Below are 23,216 nucleotides of genomic sequence, written 5' to 3'. Positions count from 1 at the left end.
ACAGACTATTCGCTTTGTGCAAAAACTGCCAGAATTAGTGATCTCATATGAAAGGAAGCACTGGATGATGACTTTTAGTTTTACCAGCAGCTCAATGACCTATGGATGTTTTTCTTCTAATGCGAACAGGAGCATTTAATCTCTTACTTTACTGGGATCTGTTTGACTTCACCTATCATTATCACAATGACATGTCAGTGGAGAGCAGAGCTAGCCATGGATTATGTACAGTATGCACAACAAATGTAATCAGGCTGAATTATCAGGGATTGAGTCTTGGCTTCCTGGAAATAAATTGCAGTATTACATTTGTCATCTGTGAGCCTTTAACAGCCACAAAACACTCACAGCGTAGGCCTACGGTTAACTTTAGGCAAATTATATAGGGCACTTCAGACTGTGATTAAGATGAACTGGACCCTGCAGAGATATGTGTGTGTTGACCACAATTTATCTTCAAAGACTGTCTATAAATCCTAAAAAAGGAGGTGTTTGTTGGCTTTTGGTTGTTGGTTGTTTTTTTTCCTGTTGGGTAAGAGGAGCATTTTAATAGAATTATAGAATCATTTAGGTTGGAAAAGACCTTTAACGTATCGAGTCCGACTGTTAACCTAGCACTGTCAAGTCCACCACTAAACCATGTCCCTAAGCACCACATCCACATGTCTTTTAAATACTTCCAGGGATGGTGACTCAACCACTTCCCTGGGCAGCCTGTTCCAGTGCTTGACAACCCTTTCGGCAAATAAATATTTCCTAATATCCAATCTAAACCTCCTCTGGTGCAACTTGAGGCCATTTCCTCTTGTCCTATGGCTTGTTACTTGGGAGAAGAAACCAACACCCACCTCTCTACAACCTCCTTTCAGGTAGTTGTAGGAGAGCGATAAGGTCTCCCCTGAGCCTCTGCTTCTCCAGGCTAAACAACCCCAGTTCCCTCAGCCGCTCCTCACAAGACTTGTGCTCTAGACCCTTCCCCAGCTTCATTGCCCTTCTCTGGACACGCTCCAGCACCTCAATGTCTCTCTTGTAGTGGGGGGCCCAAAACTGAACACAGTATTTGAGGTGCGGCCTCACCAGTGCCAAGTACAGGGGCACGATCACTGCCCTAGTCCTGCTGGCCACACTATTTTTGATACAAGCCAGGATGTCATTGGCCTTCTTGGCCACCTGGGCACACTGCTGGCTCATATTCAGCCGGCTGTCGACCAACACTCCCAGGTCCTTTTCTGCTGGGCAGCTTTCCAGCCACTCATCCCCAAGCCTGTAGCGTTGCATGGGGTTGTTGTGACCCAAGTGCAGGACCTGGCACTTGGCCTTGTCGAATCTCATACAACTGGCCTTGATCCAGCCTGTCCAGGTCCCTCTGCAGAGCCTTCCTACCCTCAAGCGGATCAACTCTCCTGCCCAACTTGGTGTCATCTGCAAACTTACTGAGGGTGCACTCGATCCCCTCGTCCAGATCATTGATAAAGACATTAAAGAGAACTGGCCCCAATACTGAGCCCTGGGGAACACCACTTGTAACCAGCTGCCAACTGGATTTAACTCCATTCACCACGACTCTTTGGGCCTGGCCATCCAGCCTTTTTTTTACCTGGTGAGGACTTGAAGCAAAAAGGAATATATTTAAAGTTATATGAATATAACAGTATAAATAAGAAAGGAGGGTTTTAAAATCTTATCCAGTTAGAGGAGTACCAGGAATTACATCATGTTCTCAGAGTCCATCATTTACTTTCTGACACTGACACCAGCAGAACCACGATATGGTCCAAATTCATGGCCAAACACATCCTACACTTGTGTCCAATATACACACACACACAAAAAAATCAATTTGATCCTGAGCAAATGCTATTTCAAGGCTTTTCCCTCCACACCTCCAATGTTACTTCATTTACATATGAAGTACATATGTAACTGTTAGAGAACATAGTTAGAAGAACATAACAAACTGTTAACTTCAGTTAACAGAGCTTAAACACGGAGCAAAAATATCAAGAGAAAGAGGCCCGATCTTCAGAGGTCCATCAACCTGTATGAGCTACACTGCCTTCAATAAGGCTGGAGGACAAGGAAACCCCTCTGCTGTTGAGCCGGTCAATGCCACACTCTGTGTACCACCGGGATCACGAGGCACAGGGCTTCCTCTCTGCTTGCTAGCCTGCCTCTCACGTACGAGCCTGGAGAAAGCAAAGGGACCGCTCTTTTTGGGAATCAGTCATGCCAGATGATAGCTAACACACAGAAAAGGGAATCAGATCTCATTTTTCCTACTGGCTATGCCCTACATTAGCCCAGCCCAAAGAACCTCTCCTCCCCCTTCCTTGCTTCTCCTAGGTCAGTGGTGACTCATCTGTACTTTAATGGAGGTCTCTGAGGCTTAATTCATTACCTGAAAAGAGCTTTGAGACTATCAAGTGAAGGATGCTAGAGAAGTGCAAAGAGGTAATTCTTGTAACTCATATCCACGTGCTACGTATGTACCTTTGTATAATTTTTTTTTCCTTTTATAGAAACAAAATTTGTACCTGATCCTAGAGCAGGGAGGGAGCCATTCATTCCCTCCACCCTCCCCCCATGATGCATCCCACCTTGCTGTTTTGTGCGTGAGGTTTGAAAAAGGGGGTCTGACATACCCAACAATCGAATTTGCGTGACCGCGCCATGTAAAACGAAGAACATCCAGAGGGGCTGGGAACAGTCCACGCAGACCTGCATGCCAGTGCCAGCACCGTTGTGACTCAAGTGCAGCTCACCATCCGAATTCACCATAAATCCTAGGATGTCTCCGCTCTGGAGGGGGACCACGACTCGGCAGATGGCCCAGAACTCCTTTCGGTCGACCAAGGACTCAGGGTTATAGGGGAGGTCGCTGGGGCGCAAGGTGCTGGGGTCGCAGGACGTCACCCCATAGGACAGCGTCCCCGTGCGCACGGCGTTGGACTTGTTGATTTTGACGAAAATGGTTTCATTGATCCGAAGGGGTCTGCTGGTGAAAACCAAAGTCCTCTCCTCCCGGGCATGCTCTAGACGGGCCACAGTTTGGTCGTCGAGGATTTTGACGTGGGGTCCCCGGAGGTGGTGGAAGCGGAGGTCGCTCTCCAGCTGGGAGGGGAGGAGGTGGGAGTGCTGGGAGTTGAGGGAGTTCTGCGGGATGGGACACGTGGTGGCCATCACGTGGAAGGTCTCCTCCTGCAGGTTGAGGTCGCACAGGCTGACCGAGAGGCGCGTGTCCTCCGTCTCCCGTCGCAGCGAGGGCCGGCGGATGGCGGTGAAAGAGCGGGGCCGCAGGCAGTCGGGAGGAATGATTTCACTGTCTGCGGGGAGAGAGAAAACAAAACAGGGCTCACTTCAGAGAAAACGAAAATGTCCAGGAGTTTGCAAATCACTATCAGTTTGATTGATATGTTTAAAAGGGAAAATCAGAGACCTGCTGCCATTAATAAATTTTCCCCTTTAAAATATGGAAGCAGAGTATCATAAAATGTATTTGCAATCAATTGGTGTTCTTGTACTTTCCCCACCAGCATCACCATTTTCAGCTTCTGAGCAGGCAGACTCAAAATCGATGGAAAGAATTGACCTGGGGAGGATCTCCTTGGAGAGGGGAAGCAGAGGGTAAATAACTGAAATACATCCTGAACATACCAATCAATATCTATACAGGCTCCGAGTTTTCATGCCCTCTTTATTCTCTACAGTAATTCTCATAGATCTAGGAAATAAATATCTAACTACACATTTTTTTTATTTTAAAACAAATGCTATGTTCAGTTCTAATTTATTTATCATCATATGAAATTTAATTAATATTCCTGAATATAATTAATCATTAAGTGTTCTGGTGCTCCCTGCAAACCAGTACAGATATGGATTTCACAGTGCAGAACTTGGGAATATGCAGTTTTCTATAAATAACATACAATCATTTATTATCGCCAAGCCAAATAATTAAAAATCAAATCCACGGATATGTAACAAAGAAAGATGATGCTTACACATTCAAATCCACCAGTGGAAACAGAATTGCACCTTATCCTCTTTGTTAGTCTCACCTGCTGTTTCAAGAGCTAACCATCAATTTCTTTCATTCTTTTTCTAAGGAACATAATCACCTGCCTTTAATGCCCAAATTACTTTTATTTAACATATCCTTAGCTACACTGTTGCCATAGAATTTTTAAAGAGCAATATACTGAGAAAAAAACATTATTTAAACAGATTATAAAAGTAAGCTGAGATAATGCAAAGGTTTATACTTCTGCTTGACTTTCTGAACTCTGAGAAGCCCATAGCATCAAGAGACTCTTTGCTGTGAGAAAATTGAGCATGTGGGTAGTTCTCTGCAAATGTTTTAATAAGCTATGACCCATACTGACTGTTCCTCTGCGGGAGCTATGCCTGAAGACTGTTGTGGCTTCAAGCCTGGGTCCAAACGACATGAGGTGGGACCACCCTATACAACACAATCCCCCGCAGGTGGCACAGAACAACACCGCCAGACCCCAGCCTGGGACCTGCCGCAAACATGGCACAAGGTGGAACGACAAGAAGAGGCAGAGGAGCAGAGACTCGTTCCTAACCCATCTGCTAGGCCCTCGCAGTGGGCACCTCTTCCAGCCACATATCCTTGGGATTTTCTTTCACGACAACAAAAGAGCAGGAACTGAGGTTATCTGAGGATTTTCCCAACGGGATGGACCCTCTCCCAGTACACCAGAGTAGTGGCTCCGTACTGGTATGCCAGGAAAAATGCCAGCTACTGAATAACCAACATCTCCTGCAATATCTGAGGTCTGACTAACAGCCTTTCCTGCCCTCCTCTTCTGGGAGCTGTGATGAGAGCACACTCACACACAGTTTGGCTTCAGCAGAGCTCTTTGCTTTGCTTAAACTGGATTATTCCAGGCTCCTCTTCAAATAAACTGCTATTATAAGGGAAGCACAGTCTCAAAATAAAAATGGGCTTTGTTTCTCATATTTGATTTTACCCATACAGATATTTCAGCTTCTCTTCCCAGAAGTCAATTAAAGAAAGGGAGGAATAAATAAAATCAGAAATTACCCCAAGTAATTTAGAAGTGGGTCACATTAATGCTTTGCAATAGATGGGCTAGTATTTGCATTGCAAGTGCTCCTGCTGGATAGAATTAGACTTATTTTACCCTCCTTTGGCTGGAAACCCACATAGGAGAACAAATTAATACTGGCAGCTGATGACGATCCTTTGGTGTAGGTGAATGGGTAGAGACCTTTCTGAATAGGAACAGAAGGTCCTCTCTATTTTATTCCCTGTAACTATGCATGTGCAGCCTGGCTGACAACTGTGATGTGTGGGTAGCTTGCAGCCAGGGTTTTGAAACAGCTTGTTTTCCACCAGGATGCTTGCATTTCCCTTTGGCTGCTGGACAAAATATCTTTTTCCATCTGAAAAGAGGTTAAGAGAGATGGAGGAGTTCTGCAGACAAGACACATGGCAATGATAGCAAACCAGGGTTACACATCCAACTGTTTTACTTAAATCCATGGGTAGCTCAGATGCCTAGCCACATAAGGGATGTCTCAGGCATAGGGGATTGACTGTGAGACTTAGTTCATTAATGTTTGCAAATACCCATGGAAGAAAGGGATGCAGTTTACTGGTATCTGAAGTGGGTTTGTGAAAATTTAGAGAGATGAGTCTCTAAGAGATGCTGGCCTGCTCCAGGGCTCTATGTTTTTATAAATCACAAAATACCCAGCCAAAGAAGAAAAAAAAATCCCATTGAATATAAAGTAAAACAAAAGTGGGATTAATCTTTTGGGGTGGCAGGTAAGTTGGAAGAGATGTGGAACACCATTCACCCAGAATAACTGATAACGGCCAAGGCCTGTGAAAGAACAATTCTAGTGAAATGTGAAACAAATGAGAGACTTTGAGCAGTTTCTTTCACCAGAAGATGCCCAGGAACAAGTTGTTTTCTTCCACTAAAGCTTCAATTGTCACTTTTTAAACACAGACCAAGCTGTTCATGCTGTAGTGGCCCATAACGCAGCCTTACTCCTGCAGAACATTTACAACTGACCTTTAATGCCTACAAAGGAGGTACTCTCTGTGTAGGAGTGTTCAGGCGCGTTTATATTTGCAGAGACAAACCTGGAGCACACATCAAAAAGACGGAATGACTTTATGTGATGAGACTGTAAAATCCAAAACGGGTCCAATGGCCCATTACCAAGGAGATCGCTTAGCTTCAGCCTGAAGAATTTAGAAATCATCCCTTCTTATTAAGTATTCAAGGTTATAAAATTTCCCGTATAAGGCAGTTGGCAGTGTTTCTTTGAGAAAAGTCAACTGATGAGATATACCTCCTCAGGTGAGAATAGATGGACTTGTGAGTGAAGACCACAGCTCTCACTGAGTCACCAGAGCAAGCTTTAACCCAGCTGGTTGGGGTACCATCAGCAAACTGGCTGTGACCACGGCAGCTTGATGCACGCTGGCTGCCCAGGTAGCTTTCCAGAGAGGATTTGCTGAGCTCTGCATCAGTGCAGTTATTATGCCAATGCCGGATTTAGAGACTTAAAGTTCCTGGTAGCAATATAGACATAGCCAAAGCAGAAAGGATTTCTACTAAATACAAATTTTCTGCTCCTCAGCTAGAGAATCCAAGACTTTGACTTTTTGTAAAGGATGCCCAGCTTCACAAATCCCTTTGTATCTTTTTCTGGCTTTGTTTAAGAAAAAAAGTGACCAGAAGTAGCAAAGTAGAACTGAAGGACACTTGAGCAGTTCAGCCATCTTCTGTTTTCCCCTCCTCTTTAGTGGGGTTTATCTGCAAAATTTAGATTCTCAGCAGCTGATGCCTTACACAGAAAATCAACTTGAAGTATCTTCCTCAAACCAGAGGCCTCAAAGCTCTCTGTTTTCCTGCTCAGAGGGCAGGGAAGAGCCTCCTGCTTTGGGCAGGCTCAATGAAACTGCAGTAACACTTTAAAACAGCACTTACAAGGAGCTGGTGAGCAGCCAGATAGAGCTGTAATCACGGCATCCAGATCAGAAGTATTTCACTACCACCTTTTTTTTGAATGACTGACAAATGTTGTCTTCTTAAAATCACCTATTTCCTTAAACATGTATAATATGTATAATACATATTTATTATTGATATCACATATATATGCACATTTAGTATAGCTACATGTACACCCAAACACAAACACATTTCTAATCACCAGCATGCAAAGATCATCTCAGCCCCACAGAAACCCAAAGGGGATGTGTTGCTGTCAGACTGTCAAATCATTATTTCCTTGCTCTTTTTCTTTTTCAGTACTCTCTGTTACCGCCTGAAGGCTTGACTTTCCAAGGTCATGAGCAGCCAGTATTCACACACCTGTAAAGGATCTGAGGAAGCAGAACAAACTCAGCACACACACACACACACACACATGCTGGAAACTTGCAGAGTCCAGTATTTAACTACAAGCTCTGGGGACACAGATCTCCTCTTCTTGATGAGTTTTCTGAGATTGGTGCAATCCTACAGCCTCACATGAATTGTATTTCTCCAGAGTAGGGGGCTGCAACCTCTCTCCCGAATGAGCTATGGAAGACCCAGTATAAATAAACCAATCTTGAGACTTATTACTACAAAAAATAACTTAAAATTTGGGGAATCAGACTGATAACCTAAGAACTTTTCCCATTTCTAATGATCTTCCATCCCAGGAGAGAGAAATGCTGAGAAAACAAGGAACAACCTAGTTATTCCTTGCATCTGGAGAACATTTCTGTCCTCAGCTCATAAGCAAAGAGTAAAAAATTGGTAAGGTCAGAGCCTTGCTGGTGTGGTCCTTCCCTTCCCATGCACAGCCCCATGTTCTTTCCTTCCTTCTGTTCTTTGCTTTACTTTTTCACAAGTGCATTTTTCTTCTCTTAATCCCTTACTTCACTGGGTAATAGTATTTTTAGTGAGTACTGGTGCTCATTGTATAATTTCCGTGACCAAGGAACCTCAGAGGTGCTAAGCTACCAAAACACATCTTGAAGTCAGTGTCCCCTACAAGAATATTCTATGTAAATATACAACTGCAAAAGGATGTATGCTGTACTATTCCCACGCTGGAAGGGCTCCATTCCTACTCAGCAATGCAGATGAAGGCTCCTTTTCCCACCATCAGCAGTACCTGTCGCAAGGGGTTACACAGGGAGGACAGCTGGCCTTCCAATGCCTGGAACCCTTCACTATCTCCTCCATGGTCTACAGCAGACTCATGCAGCTAACAGCCCATTTGGCAAGACTTTGACATTGCAGGGTGATGTGGTTGAAATATGAGGCAGATGTATCACACCGTAAAATAACATTGCACTCAAAGGCAACTGGGAAAAGCAACCAGTCGTAAGATGAGAAATAAACCTGTGCTTCTGGAAACCTTCTGTCACTCACAGCCTCGTGCTCCCCATCGTGGGAGTGCAGGTATTAATCCCAGCTCAGCTGCCTGCCTTGCGAACTCTGCCTGTGTCATGCTGTGGAAATCTTTGCTCCCCTCCTGACTCAGTCCTATCGAGCTGATGTATACTGCTGGGGAACTGCCACGCTTCAGCACAGAAGTAGCCAGAACAATTTCTATGTTGTTTATAGCTCAATTTATTATGTACTTTAAGGTGACTGAGGACTGAAAATCTGGTGAAATGAAAACAACTTATATTCTCCTTTATCCCTCCTAAAATAAGAATGAAGATCACTGTGACTGGAGGCAAGGAGCAATACCTGTTCCCAAACCCCTTTGGTTACCAGCTTGCCCGACGTGTGTATGGTATGCAGTCCACAGCATCACCTCCACTGGAAAGAAGAGTAGCTGTGACTGGGTCTGGGAAGAGAAGGACCGCTGTGTGGCCCTGGGTTCAAAATCCACCCAAATTAAAGGGCGACTGGAAGCAGATCTTCATGCAGTCTGCTGTACTCATGGCGTTAAAGATGTCCTCGCCACTGTGGGATGCTCTGCTCTAGGCTCTCTCGGTCTCTGCTGCGTGTATCTTAACTGTTTTATTGTACCAGGAGGAGCTTAGCAAACAGGAGAGTGAAAATTGCCCTTACTTAAAATGAACACAGGAGAAAAATTGAGAAATGAAGAAAGCCAAGGCCACGCCCCACGGTCATTAAGAGGCAAAGCTCCACTCACAGAGCACATCCAAAGTGCTCTTGCCCGCTGGCGATGTGTCTGTGTAGACACTCATCAAACTATTTGTTCTCCTGCAAACTTGTACTCTCCATGTGAGGTCTGGAGAGGAGGCTGGGCTCTGCCGTGCTCAGCATAACGCTGCAGAGACCCACGCTCCCGGGCGGATGCTTCTGCTCTGATGCTACACACGGGTTTCCCCCTCCCCTCCCTGCTTGTTACTGTTAAATCCTGAATTTGTATGATCCGAGACCACTCCATTGTGTTTATTTCTCATAAACCATCAGGCGCCAGAATGCAGCCTCTCAGATCATACAACGAAGCCACTTTCAGAGCATTATTGTAGCATGTGGGAGGCAAATGTTTAAAATCCCTCAAAGGAATGATTCAGACTAAAAACCTCCTTTGCCATATACTTAGGAATTCACTTCTACAAAGTACATTTCCCTTTATGAACAACCAAGAAATCAAACTGCCTGAGTTATTGCCTCAGATCAACCATTCCTTCTCCTTGAAAACACCCACATCAAATCAAGGACATCAGTTAAGTAAATACCTACTTATACAATACCTGCATATGTGCATGTCTCTATTTCATTGACAGTATAAATATCCCATTTCAAATAAAGCTGCTTCCTTCTGCTCTCATTGCTCTGGCTCTCTTTTCACACATGCTTACAGGAATATATTAAAAACTACAGCCAACAGACAATTTCACTTGTACCAGCTATATATGTAAGATGCCCAGGCTGCTCTTTAAGAGATAGTAAAATCTGCTCTAAGGCAAACAGCATCTGAGATCAGGACTCAGCTGCTGGGCTCTGCAGCAGAAGACACTTCTCACCACATAAACAGAAAGGCTATATAAATGGTGAGTGGGAGGCAGGAAGAATTAATGTTCTTATTTTATAGAGTGGAAACCGTGGGATGGAGTAAGCTGTCCAAGGGATAGATGACTCCTCTGGCAGAGCTGTTAAGTGAAACCTCTTGGAGTTTAGCCCAGTGCACGACAAAACCACCCTGTTTTCCACGGTGCACCCTGTCATTTCCTAACTCTCCATTCAATGCCTTATTCTCTGCCTCCTGCTCCTCTGCTTCCATCTGCAGGTCGCTCCTCTCACTTCAAAACTCAACCTACCTGGGACGACTCATCCTTTATGGGATCCCAACACTCAGTATGGAAACCATTGCTCAAGAATTCCTCCTTCACCAACACAGTGGCTTGGTATCACCACACAGTCAATGGAGGGCAAACATACGTTTCGTGTGCACTCACATGGTTACAGCGGGAGTTAATGGCTACACGCAACTTTTGGCTTCTCGCTCATCGCCATCTGGAAGCCAGGCTAACCGATATGTCATCAGAGCCATTTCCATTGCAGGAATGGCAGGTATTTAAATCAACTGAGTGCATTTGTTTGCCTGTGACCAACACAGTCCAAATTAGCTTTCTGACAAGATCCTCAGGTGTTTTTCCAATATTACTGAAAGCATTTGAGAGAATTTCTGCTATAACCAAGGGGTAGAAGTCAAAGTCCAAGCCAAGGGTTACAAACAGCCTAAAGCTGGAGTTTGTCTGTGGGAGAAATCGTTCATGTTTACACTAAAAATTGTCACCAGATTTTAAAGCTGGGTTACAAAAGAAGGCAGACCATCAACTCTGTGGAGCCAACTGCAAGGCTACAAACATCTGCCACTTTAACAGAAATGAGTGGAAATCAACAGTGCTTAACAAACATCTCACAGGACTTGTCTTTGCTTTGTGTTTGCATTTGCTTGGATAAAAATCAGCATTTCTTTCCAGGCATTTTGGGAGAGATGGAGCACTAAAGCTATCTGGTTTGCATGACTCAGTTTTGGAGAGGTGATAAAAAATGGGACGGAAGAGGAAAACTTAGCCTTTTAGTTGTTATCAACTGATAGGTGTTTGGTAAATTTATTGTGCAAATCTCGTGGCTTCACGTGGCCACTTAGCACCAAATCCTGCTTTGAGGGAATGGTGCCTTAGCACCATTAGGCACAGGGCAGCTGGTGTCCTGCCAGGTGAATCTCAGGAAACCCTTGGGATCTCTTCAGAATACTTTTCTAGAGATATAAATATCCCCCCTTGGCTTACTGAGTTTATCATGGATTTCTTGTCATGGATTGTCAATGCTGTACCAATAGTAGGGACAAAATATCACAGCAAAATAAATCACAAACAAACAAATAAAAAAACCCAGATTCTAAAAGAATGTGAGCTCATGTACTGCCAGCCTCGAAGTTGAAATATTCAGAAAGAAAAAATACAAACTCCTGAGCTTTAGGGAATTGCAGCTGTTTTTAAGCCAGAATGAACAATTGCAGTTTCCAGGCCAGCTTAGTAATTGAATTGATCATCTGCATATTCTTCAATAAAATCTAAGGAATGAAAGCATACAATTTCATACATGAATAAGACTATAGTTGAAGGTACAAAGGTGGAGTACTGACTGATAAATGGTAGTTTTGGGACATGTGCTACATAATAAAGTTATGCTCCGAACCAGTCTGGTTCATAACAAACATTCATACAAGTCTGAGTAACATCTGTAAGCATGTCAAACGGATTTGAACATATGAAATGGCACAAAGAGCATAACTAGCCTCATAAAATTAAAATAAATTACTGTTTTCCTTAGCAAATATGAATGTTTTGAAAGAGCCTGACAGTAGATTATGAAGAACAAACTTCCATATGTGTGTTACAGTTGTGGATTTGTTTTCTTTTCCACAAAAGCTGATGCTCCGAGAGAGTCTGCAGGGTGCTGGCAACATCTGCATTACAAACAACACGCTTTGGTTTTCATTCAAGAAGGCTTTTCATTCGGGGTAAACTCATCCTCCCCAGCCAGCGGTTCTGAAGACTGACAAATGTCCTTCAGGTTGAAGATGTGCTTAACCACTGCCGCAGCCACCTCTGGCTGGCGGCACTTCCGTATCTCATTCCCTTTATTATGTTCATGGGTTTTCCGTTTGATGTTTCCTAACTCCCCCTAAAGTCAGAGAAATATGGTTTGAGCAGAAATCAAGTGCTTCGGGTTTTGTGGATACCACCTAATCCCATTACTCACTCCTTAATCTATCTCCCACTCACGCACATGAAGTCTCTGAATTTTACTCCCACCCCGATGCAATGATTTCCACCTCCATTGCCCCAGGCCTGCTAGACTCCATGTTCAGCTATTATTATCTTGCTTGAAAACCACAGCAAAATGATCATCACTTTTAGGACCATCTGATGTTTCCTGATCTTTAAGATATAAATTGCTCTGTAGAAAGTTCCTTTTTATTTCTTCATGGGAAATTGCAAAAATTGCAATTCCTGGCTGTCTAATGACTTTATAGAGCCCTCTTCTCATATCCAGTGACTCCATTGCTTACTCCTGGCACTATCACTGCTTTTACCCTCCTTTCCTCCTAGAAATTTCAACCCTCTTATCTCACCTCTTCAGGTAAGACAGTAGCTCACCATTGCATGCAGTGCTAACCCCACAGCTTTACCTTCATGTAGTGTTGCAGATCACTATGGGCTCCCAACAATTCTATTTCCAATCCTCCTTAGGTTACTGTGCAAATGTTTCCATAGCATCTCAGCACTCACAGCCAATTCCCAAGCTACATCAGACACATCCCTTCATCCCCTGAATCATCTGACAGCAATTTTCTTCAAAACAAGTACTTTCTTCCTCCTTCCCATCCATCATGCTCCCTCCCATGGTATTTATGTATCCTGCATTTATCCTTTTTCACTTGCTTTCATTTACCCCTGTGTCTTCATGCAGGCGTGGAGATGATGACTCCTTCTCCAACTTCTCCCTGCATTTCCCAGTGAAAGGCTCCTGCCATTGCTGACAGTTTTACAGCCAGCTGCTCAGGGAGAATTCAACACACCAACAACCACCTCGTCCCTGCCAGGGTCTCCCCAAGGTCCAGCACCTTACCCAGCACCATTGATTATTGACCTGAATTAACGCCACCGGGTCTTCCCCCTTTTCCTTAGGAAACCAGAAACGCTGCTGGCGACCTTCCTGGGCTCGCTGCAGTCCTGTTTGGTCTGACAGGGCTGCCCAAAGGCACTGCTAAATGATAAATTGCCTGGACATCACAAGGACTTTGCTGCCCCACAGCTACCTCACTAACCAGAGCTAAAGGCACAACATTTTCTAGTGAAGACACAACCTGTGAAGGGCAGTGATATGTAATATTTCAGTCAACTGCCTGAAGAAAAAATAAAATAAATTTGAAAGATACAGTATTTCGGGCTAACCTGCAACAAAGTGCTCAGTTTATCTTACTTCCTTTTATAAAAGCAAAGGAATATTGGACCGAGAGCTTCTCCAGTTGATTTCTGGGGCTTGTTTGGAAATCACTGTTGCCATTTTCAAGATTAACATGTTGTTTCAAGACTCAAAAATTGAAATATATCATTTCGAAAATAGTGAAAGAAAACAGCTAGAGTTTGCCAAAAGTGTTTCAATTTTTCAGCCATGACTAATTAAGTTTACAGATCATCTCTCCTCCTCCAAGCTGGTTCCAGACCTAAAGATCCAACAACTGTATTTCTGAAAGAATGCACATAATGCTATTTGTCCAGAATATTTTCTTTGTTTAAATTCCTAGTATCTCTTTCTTGGGAATTTCTACCCCAGAATCCAGTATGAAGAACCTCTCAAAAATTTTCTGACTTATTTTCCACATGTACAAAATGACAGTGCAGCCATTACACCCCATCCACCCCACTCCTATTCTAGAGAATGGTGCGGTCTGCAAGATGCTCTCTCCCAGTTATGCACAGAAACAGTAAATCAAGACTTTGTTTGATGAGCTTGTTTTAAAACAGCAAATTATTGCAGTCTGCACCAATTCAGAAAAGTTCAGCACATGTTTAGGTCTGTTCCATTTCATGACAGCACTTAAACATCCACTTCACCTAAAAAAGTATTTATAACTTACTGAAGGCAACAGGACATACACATGAGCATATCAGTAGTCCCAAATCAGGGACACAGGGTAAGGTTTAAAAACTACATTCCACATCAAAACAAAAAAGTTCTTATGCGAAACTCTACTCTCCATCGCTGTCCCATTGCATCCTGCCAGTGGAGTGAACAGCAAAGGAGATTACCTGAAACAGTAACCCTAAATCAGTCATTCTAGCTGCCATGGCTGGACAAAATTAGGGGGGAATCAAAGAGAGAGCCAATGCCCACTTCTGTCAATTGAAAGCTTCATCTTTTCAATAAATTCTTTATATATTCTGCCATGGCAAATGCCTGTTACGCTTGCAATTTCTTTATGAATTATTTTGATACCCTGAACTAAAGGAACTAAAGAGCTGAATCTTGTTACCAGAGCCTCAGCTAACTCCTTAAGAAGCAAAAAGACAAATTCTGCTCTCTCTTACCGCAGGGAAAGCTTCAACACCTTCGCTATCAGTAAAGCTAATTGAAATGCACAGATCATTGGATGTGGCCTCAAAAGGTTTAGACAGAAAGACAGGAGGCTTTTCTGAAGCTGCAAATTGAAAGTATAAACAAGAATCAGCCAGAGGGCCACAGTCTGGCTGACAGTCAGGGCAGTGTAACCTTGCTGAAGCCACCGGATTTGCACAGAGAACAAGGTCCAGTGTGTGCTGCTGGATGCTAAATGCAGTTGCAGCCCCAGTAGCCAAACCTTCCTCAGCCCCTCGAGGAAGGGGACCCGAGGCTTCAGTTCCCAAAGGTTCCTCCTCTCTCCACATCCCATCTTCCCACAGCACTGCTTTTCTTCCTCTTCCTCCTCTTCTTTCTCACTTCCCCACCTGACACTCTAAGCACAAACAAGCTCAGTCCTGCTGCAATCCTGGGGATGAGATGGAGGATGGTCTTTCAGGGAAACTGGATCCAGCCCCTGTGGTGGACAAAGCTGGACTGTCTGATGGGAGCCAGACACTGATCTAGAGGGAAAAGCCCTCCTGCGACCATCTCAGAGCTTCCCCAGCAAAACCACTGCACCACTGAAGTGCTAGCTATAGGCACGGCCCTGGAGAGATCCCTGAGTTTGCAACTGGTTGGTGCTATTACCGGCCCCTGAGACCTTTGAGGAGGGGTCAGGAGGTGGGTAAGACACAAGCACCTAAAAATGCAGTGAGTTTTTTGGCTCTCTTCCCTTTCCACAGGGTGATTTTCCTTTTCTTCTTTGACCTCTCATTAAACTGCTGTGACAGATGTCTGCTGTTTCTCAGCAGCTTCCTTTTGCCACATGATGCCCTGTTGTACTGTCCATGCATTTTCAGTAGGATTTAACATTTCAGCTTATGCTGAAGGTCACTCTCTCTGACTGACAAACGCTCTAAAACTCTTCCTTACGTGCTTGTAATGTATTGTTTTTGCACTAGTTTGGCTACGTATGGGTACCAGTGTTCATTCATCCACTTGTCCAGTTTCAATCTGTTAGATTGCCATGCCTTTATTGTTATCCTCTATTTCTGTTAGCCCACGATGCTATACTTCTCTCATTTGGGAAACAGCTCATCAACCTCCTGCCTTTTGATGGTTTGTAAACAATAAAGTTTAGTTCCAGAATGTCATGAACAAGCTTAGTTTTGGAGATTAGACTGAACTGGGAATAATCAGCAACAAAAAGAGCCAATAGAGCACCATTATAGGCTGCTATCTCTCTTGCTGAGATCTATATGGACTAGAGAGATGGTAATCAAGATAGGGGTGACTCACCCAAACTCAAGGATTTCTCATCCCATTAATAGACTCATTTCTCCTCAGCTTCTGCCTCCTTCAGCATCACAGTTTAAAGCAATATTTGGTGACAATGTTATTGTGAACCTTTCTGCACATACTCTGAACTCTTGTAGGGAACTATCAAACCCTTGCTACATAACAATAAAAATTGCTGGGCTTACATCAACTGAAATATCATCACCAGCACCAGTGATGTCTTGCTCAGTCTAAGGAATCTGGGACTGATCCCAGGTCTGTCTGGGACCTGGTTATCAGAAAAAAACAGTCCCTCCCTCCACTCTGCTCAGTATGGTCCCACCATTCCTGGTACTATAAAAGCTTTGACTTTAAAAATGTATGCTTTATTTTTTCATTTACAACTGGGAAAATATTCTTTGTTTCCAAGCACGGATGTATCCATCAGAGCAGTCATCAGAGCAAAAGCCTGGATAATTCACATTTGCATTCATTTTTGCCCACCACAGGATGGTACTGGGAAGGCACATAGCTAAAAACCATGCATTTCTGAAAGCTAAAAGAGAAGAAAAAGCAGATTATGTGCTTAAATTTAACAGCATCCTAATACCTAAAACAGAGAAGAAAGGGTTACTGCTGGCTGTATTTCTGTGCTGTAACTCTTTTTCATATCGAAGTAAGCAAGGGAAAAAAAAAAACCAAACCCCAAAGAGGAGTGTAGATGACACGCTCAGGAGAAAGCCAGTGGATACATGCAGAAAGGGCCCCACGAAGCTGTACACGCTCTGCTCCAGCCCAGGCTGAAGCCGCATTACCAGCCCCGTTTGCTCTGCGTCCACAGGAGACACAAAGCACCCGGGACAGCTGTTGCCATAGCCACCCCTTTACGTCCAGGGTCAAGATTCTCTCTGCACAGAAATATTATTTACAAGGTGGCTTAGGTGTGCCTTGCGCCTGGCAGTTAACGGCAAGTCCCATCCCAGGGGAGCTTACAGCCCAAATTAGACATTACACAGCAAGAGGGTATGATAAACACAGGGAAGAGAGGGTCGGGGCGAGAGGGTGAGATGCTGCGTATACACCCTGTCAGCTCTTTTATTCTTCCTATTAAACATCGTAAGGGCTCTGCATCCCTGCGCATTTTTGCAAGCGTCCTGCTGGTCTGTTATGCTGCAGCCACTCGGTGATGACACAGCCTCGGCTGGGACAGGCTCCACGGCCTCTCCAGGCAAAGCTGAACCCTCAACACTGGAGCTAGACAGCCCTTTTGAGAAGCTGTCAGCACTGCCGGGCCCATGAAATCCCCCCTGGCCCAGCGTCGTTCCCTCCACTAGGTCGCAGTGGTGCAGCCGCACCGTCCCGCGCCCGCGCTGCCGTGCTGCAGGCAAGGAAAATGGGCTGCTGTCGGCAGACCTACCATTTCCAACAGGGCCTGGCATCTAGGGGGATGTGGGGGCAACATTTAGTCCCTGAATTGGCACGGAGAAATCATCGGGCTCATAACAACTGCTGGAGTAGGCATGAACGTGTCCTGAGAGCAACAGGACTTAACAGTGAAGAGAAACCTGAGTTACCCAGAGTCCGAGTTACTACAGCCTTCTCCCTACACCCAACGCACCACGTAAACTTTACTAGCAGGGGGGCCAGATTGACTGCAGTGAGAACAGAAATTGTCTCCATCTGCTGTCTTGTCGACGGCCAGCGCGGTGCATCCCGAGCCCCTGCATCCCACCAGGGAGTGGTGAGGCTCACCCAACCCGCGCTGCTGGCTCTGCCCCGTCAGCTCTGCTGCGATGGCTACCTGGCAGCTGGGAGAGCTGCCTGCAGCAGAAAAGCTGCCCCGTCTGCAGCGAAACAAACGGAGATCGCCACCACAGCATGAATCTGCAGGAACAGTGATAAATGACAACTTTGCTATCCACTGCATTTCACTGCTTCATCCTGCCAGAAGCATTTCACCTGGCTCTGCTAAAGCTGCCGCAATCGTCCATGCTCTCACAGGCTCAGGTGATGCAAATTCCTTCCTGAGTGGGGTTTGCAGCACTTTGAAAATTCATATTTATGGGCAACATGAAACAGACAATTTAGTAAAGAAACAAATAACAGGATGGCTGCTGGGTTCAGTTTTACATCTACAATCAAAACATCTATGGGGTTAGCAGGTTTTTTAACAGGTGAAGCTGCTGCAGAGCTGAGGGTGCCAGTTCATTGCTACACAGCAGCTTCGCCTGGCGCCCAGCCAGCTGCAGCACCCATGGGTGCAAGTCAGAAGGAAAGTGTGGTTCATGTGCCCACTTCGGGCTGTCCATTCCTACATTAACCCTGCGAGAAGCTTCCCAAAGGCTGCTGATTAGAAGGCATCATCCTCCCCCTCTGTCCCCAGGAGGACACAATCACCTCTACACTCACATCCTCCTGCCGATTGCCGCCCATGCCTCAGTGCCCAGTTTTGGGAGACGAGTCCCAGCTCAGGGTGTCAGGGTGGCCCTTCCCAGAGGCACTAGTGCTACGACATGGTTCACGGTCCATTTAAAATTAGCCATCCCAAGTAACCGCCAGAGTCTACTTTCTCCACCTCTCAGCCCTCTGGGAAACCCTCTTCTCCCCAGAAATTTGACATTTCTTAATCTTGGCTTGTTTTCCAGGTCAGCAGTCTCATTCGTGTCGAACGCTGTCTCTGTGCCGTTGCCATCCTGCTGAGAGTGCCTGCTCCACGGGCAGCTGGAGGCAGAGCCGCGGGAGCCAGCTACTTTGACAGCAGCTACACACTCACTCGGAGAATGCTCTGCCACTGCCGTACCTGTCAAACCACCTCAAAGCCATCACAAGCACACATATCACCGCTCCAAGAAATTAGCAGGAGGGGAATGATCCAAGGGACAGACACAAGCAAGCCATGCATGGCCAGGATTAGCCACTGAGCCCTGCAGGCTCCTTCCCTTTACCTCCCTGGCCATCTCGGTGCCATGCCCGTGGCCGTGCATTGCCTGCTTGTCTGCACTGCACAGCCACCTCTGCTTTGCTGGAGCTTGCAGCCCCTGCAGCTAAATTCAAGGCCGGGCAATCCAGCACCATTAAAGAAAAGGATCAGGATGGTGCCAGGCAGCACTCACTGCAAAAAATGACACTGCTGCAACGAGGGTACTCAAATCTCAGCCTGCAAGATCTGAGGCAGGGTCGCGCTAGGATTGACTGCTATCTTAAAACTGCAAAAAAAGTTATTTTGCCCTAAATTAATTGTAGTTAGCACTGGCACCATTAGCTTTGGCAAACCTTGTTGTATCAAGCCATCTAACTCTGGCCTGCTGTAGACCGGGGGCAGTCTCCTCCCCCCAAAACAAGATGCTTCTTGGTGGACTTCTTGGGTAATAAAAAAGGGTCACTTTTTCCCAAAACAGAACAAGGCACCTGTGAGTGCATGTGCCTAAGCACCTCCCATTATCAAACTGCTTTTCAACTCCAGACCGAAAGCTCAGCTTAGGCTGCAGTTTAAAGCAAGGACCATTTCTGCCTCAAACGGCTCAGCATCATCATCAGTTTCCCCCCATGCACATGGGAGTGTAAACGCTCATAATTATTCAGCTGGTTCTGTGGTTTTACATTGAAAATATGTTGCTATGGAGAGCGCAGCATGGGAACATGCAGCCGCCACAACACCACGGCAGAAGCAGCCCACAGCTTCTGCTGATATTTGCAGGCCCTCCGCTGCCATCCACACAAAGGCTGAAAATAGACCTAAAGCTCAAATGAAGCATCTGTAACACTTCATTTCTGACCATCCCTCCCTGAGGCACCGAGACTTTTCACAGAAATCATACCAAGCATCCCACATACGCTCTGACGTCACCTCACTGATTTCTAATTCCTCGCTGCGCACATGCCTCGAAAAGGAAATTCCTTCCAGCCCCATTTTCATTCTATGTCCTATTTTTGTCAGGGAAGCAGGTTTTCCTCCGGAGTCACCCTTCTGCAGGTACCCCCTTGTGCTGCTCAGTCCTTGTTATCTTTTAGCCACAACATAAAGCAAATTCCTTGTGCTGCTCCACCTTGTTGCCCTGCTGATTGTGAAGGATCTGATTTCTGTCATTTAAAGCTGACCTTCGCAAAGGTCATTCAGCAGCAGCAAAGTGATCTCCAAATACATATTCAGTGCAGGGGAAACTGTATGTACCATTGAAGTCCCAGCCTTCGCAGTCTCCAAATGCATGGGCTGGGTCTTGAAGGATGCTGAGCATTTTCTGGTCTCGCTGACTTCATGAGGCTTGGGAGAGCTCAGCAAAAGCAACGTAGACTTAAGCCCACAGCACCGTGAATGAAGAATACCTTTGGGGGTTTTCTTCCCTGTGAATTTTTAAAATATCTGAAATACTGTTTGTTTTCTTTCTCATATTCTGGATAAATCCTCAACTGAGCCATAAACATGCAGCGATCAGCCCTTGATTTCTAAAAATGTATTTGTATTAAGCTATGAAATTATTTACAGTGGCCATAAACATCCTCCCAGCATCTGGCAGCTGGGAGAGCGCCTTGGAACTCACTAATTTACTTACATTGTAAACCACTTTCTAATAAATAAATAAGCTCTTAATATCTCACCCAAAAAAAGAGGCACATAGTGTACAATACTATATTTAGGGGTCCTTTGGAGGTCAAGGATTCAGCAGCTGAATTTCTCTGAGAATCTTTCTTTGGTGAGTGTATGTTTATGCCCAAATGAATTGTCAGCGGAATGTCTTTATTTTTAAATCAGTTTAAAGTTATCGCATTGCTTTGAATGCTGGAGAAGCAGCTGCTTGTTTCTTGTTTTGTCTGAACTGGGGTCAAATTCTGATCTAAGGGGCAGAAAGGGGCACTTAAAAAAGCCAAGTAAATTCTTGCTGATCCCTTAGCAGTCACCTTCCTGGGAGGGACTGCTGAGCCTCCGGGCTGGCTCCCGGGGTGGGGATGCTCTCCAGGCCAGGAGGATACCCAGTGCCAGAGCCCATGGAGAAAGGAGAAGGTCATGCAGCATTGCAAAGAGGTGCAAAATGCTGTGCTGCACCAGCGCTGCCTCCCAGGTTCTACTGCAGAAGGGCAGTCAGGACATCCTCCCTCCTGGCTCAGCATCCACAGCCCAGCCACTGCCTGCCAGGTTGTACAGAGGGGGGAGAAGGGAAAACAAGTATCCCACGCGTCCCACCAGCTGGTGTGCAAGGGATGAGCCACGTTAGGGCTCCTAATGGATGCTGAAAGTATTTAAACTGATGGAGATGTGATCTTCAACTTCTGTGAAATCCAGCACAGTGCCCTTGAGGACGAAGGAGGATGAGTGGCTGGTTCAAAGCAAACCTGGACTGAAAACAATATTGTCAGATCAAACTTGGTCCAAAATTTGTGTTTTGTAAAAAATAGCAATAGCCTTTTATAAAATTTAAGGTAAGCAAGGACTGTTTTCACTTATATAAACTTATATCACTTTCACTTACTGCTTCACTTATATAAAAATAAAACCCTCCCCTAATTTCAACCAGTGCTGGTTAAATGAAAAGGTTAACTCCCCCTACCCTAGACATGGAAAAGAGGGAGGAATGAATCAATTATTAAAATGAGTTTTGTTTTAATCATGTGAGGTTATACTCATGGACAGCTAGAGATCTGAACGGAGAATTTTAAATAGGAGCCCCAATGTCCTACTATATCACCAGTGGTCTGCAGACAACCTCTGTGTGAAGGTTTATTTGCCCCATTTATCTACAATTGGAAATGGCTTCAGAGATCTCTAACTGCAGAGCAAAAAAGCTCCCTCTCCTATCCCTGCAGCCCCCAACTGCTCCACTGGGAAAGACGAAGCTGCACCAAAACCCCTCCTGTCCTCGCAGAGTCACCCGCTGTGCATGGCGTGGGTGCTTGACGCCCTTCCTTTGTGGTGGCACAGCCAACCCCCCTGGGTGCCCTGAAGAAGCTGTCCCTGCAGCACAGCCATGATGGCCCCTGATGTCTTCCCAGGCACCAGCGCAGAAGGGAGCAGGTCACGAGGATGCTGGTAGCAACCCCAGTTGGCCACAAAAACATAACCAGAAAGCAAAATAGCTTCTCCAGGTGCCCCCTGGTTCCCCGGTGAGTTGTCTCCCCTGCGTGTCCCCCTGTTCGGTCAGTGCAGAAGCTCTCCTTTCTCAAACACAGCGAGCTACATCTTGCTACATTTTCTTTTGTATAGCTAGTAATTTCCAGCCAGCAAGGGACTATTCCAGTAAAACCAGGCAGAATCCACTGTTTTCTTAAGATAAACAAAAGGCAAATGCAACGGGATCACTGCTGGTTTTCAATAGAAAACCGTGTGATTTTGCATGTTGTTACTGCAATACTTGAAGCAGCACAGACTGCTTGCTGTTGATCGGACAGATCTGGGTCGGGGGGTTTGAATGACAGAGCTGCTCTGTGCCTTCAGGAGCAATGGTCTAAGTTCACCCCTGTTGTAACACTGCTCCACTCACCCCAACCAGGAACTTAGCCCTACAGTTTTGAAACTATGCATGGACAGCATGAATAAATCTCATCACCAAGGGTTTCCTGCCATTCCTGCTGAATATCCAGTCCTATTAGTCAATGTCAGGCTCTGGGCAACATGAAAAATTGCAGAAATCCATCCTGGCTGTCACTGGAAATCAAAGGTCAATCTCAAAAACTGAGGGACTCCTTCCAGCTTTGGAAGGCATTCACATTTCAAGACTACAAATGCAATTGTCAAAGCTCTGCACATTCATGTGAAACAGGAAGGAAAAATAAGACCCCGGACAATGGGACCCTGGAGGAGTGGTGGAGGAATCGGGCTTTTCCCGGGAAGCCGTTTGCCAAAATGTTAAAATAGAATCTATTTACACAATAGATTGGAAAATGTTTACAGCCAAAAACGTGTTAGACAACAGGATTTCAGATTAGAAACACTGGGCGGGTTGTCCCGTGAGTGTGCTTCAAAATAATTTATGGATTCTCCAAACTGAGCAAAATCAGTATTTTCTGTAATGACCCTTTTGGTGAGGTTTCTACCTCTGCTTTTGCCATTAAGGTTCCCTCCTCTCCATACCCACAACCATCTGCCTCCATCTCATCCCATCCCATTCTCCTCTCTCATTCCTCCTGCTCCCACCCCTGCCCAAAGCTCCCCTCCCACCTCTCTCCCACCACATCTGTAGTCACCAACTGCACCATGTGAACAGGCTGTGCTTTAATTGTGCGTGAGAATAAGAGGCGGAAAGGCAGGCTCCCCAGTTTCTATTCCTGTCCCTTGTCTTTCTTGCAGAGCCTTCAGGAGGTAATTTCATCTCCGTGATCTGTGACTCGACTCCTGCTCCTGCA

At 45.3% G+C, this 23,216-nt stretch overlaps 1 protein-coding gene across 4 annotated transcripts in view; it reads right to left on the bottom strand.

Annotated features, from left to right (window-relative positions):
- Positions 1 to 23,216, bottom strand: part of NEURL1 (neuralized E3 ubiquitin protein ligase 1) — a 167,672-nt gene that overhangs the window by 17,305 nt on the left and 127,151 nt on the right. For all 4 annotated transcript variants that reach the window (XM_072871172.1, XM_072871174.1, XM_072871171.1 and 1 more), the window contains one exon: positions 2,643 to 3,323. In XM_072871172.1, coding sequence (XP_072727273.1) covers positions 2,643 to 3,323 — 681 coding nt within the window. The remainder of the gene's footprint in view (positions 1 to 2,642; positions 3,324 to 23,216) is intronic.

This window comes from Ciconia boyciana, chromosome 8 (assembly GCF_034638445.1).
Source record: "Ciconia boyciana chromosome 8, ASM3463844v1, whole genome shotgun sequence".
Classification (NCBI taxonomy): domain Eukaryota; kingdom Metazoa; phylum Chordata; class Aves; order Ciconiiformes; family Ciconiidae; genus Ciconia; species Ciconia boyciana.
The sequence above is the reverse complement of the archived record's forward strand: the minus strand, read 5'-3'. Positions and strand labels throughout refer to the sequence as shown.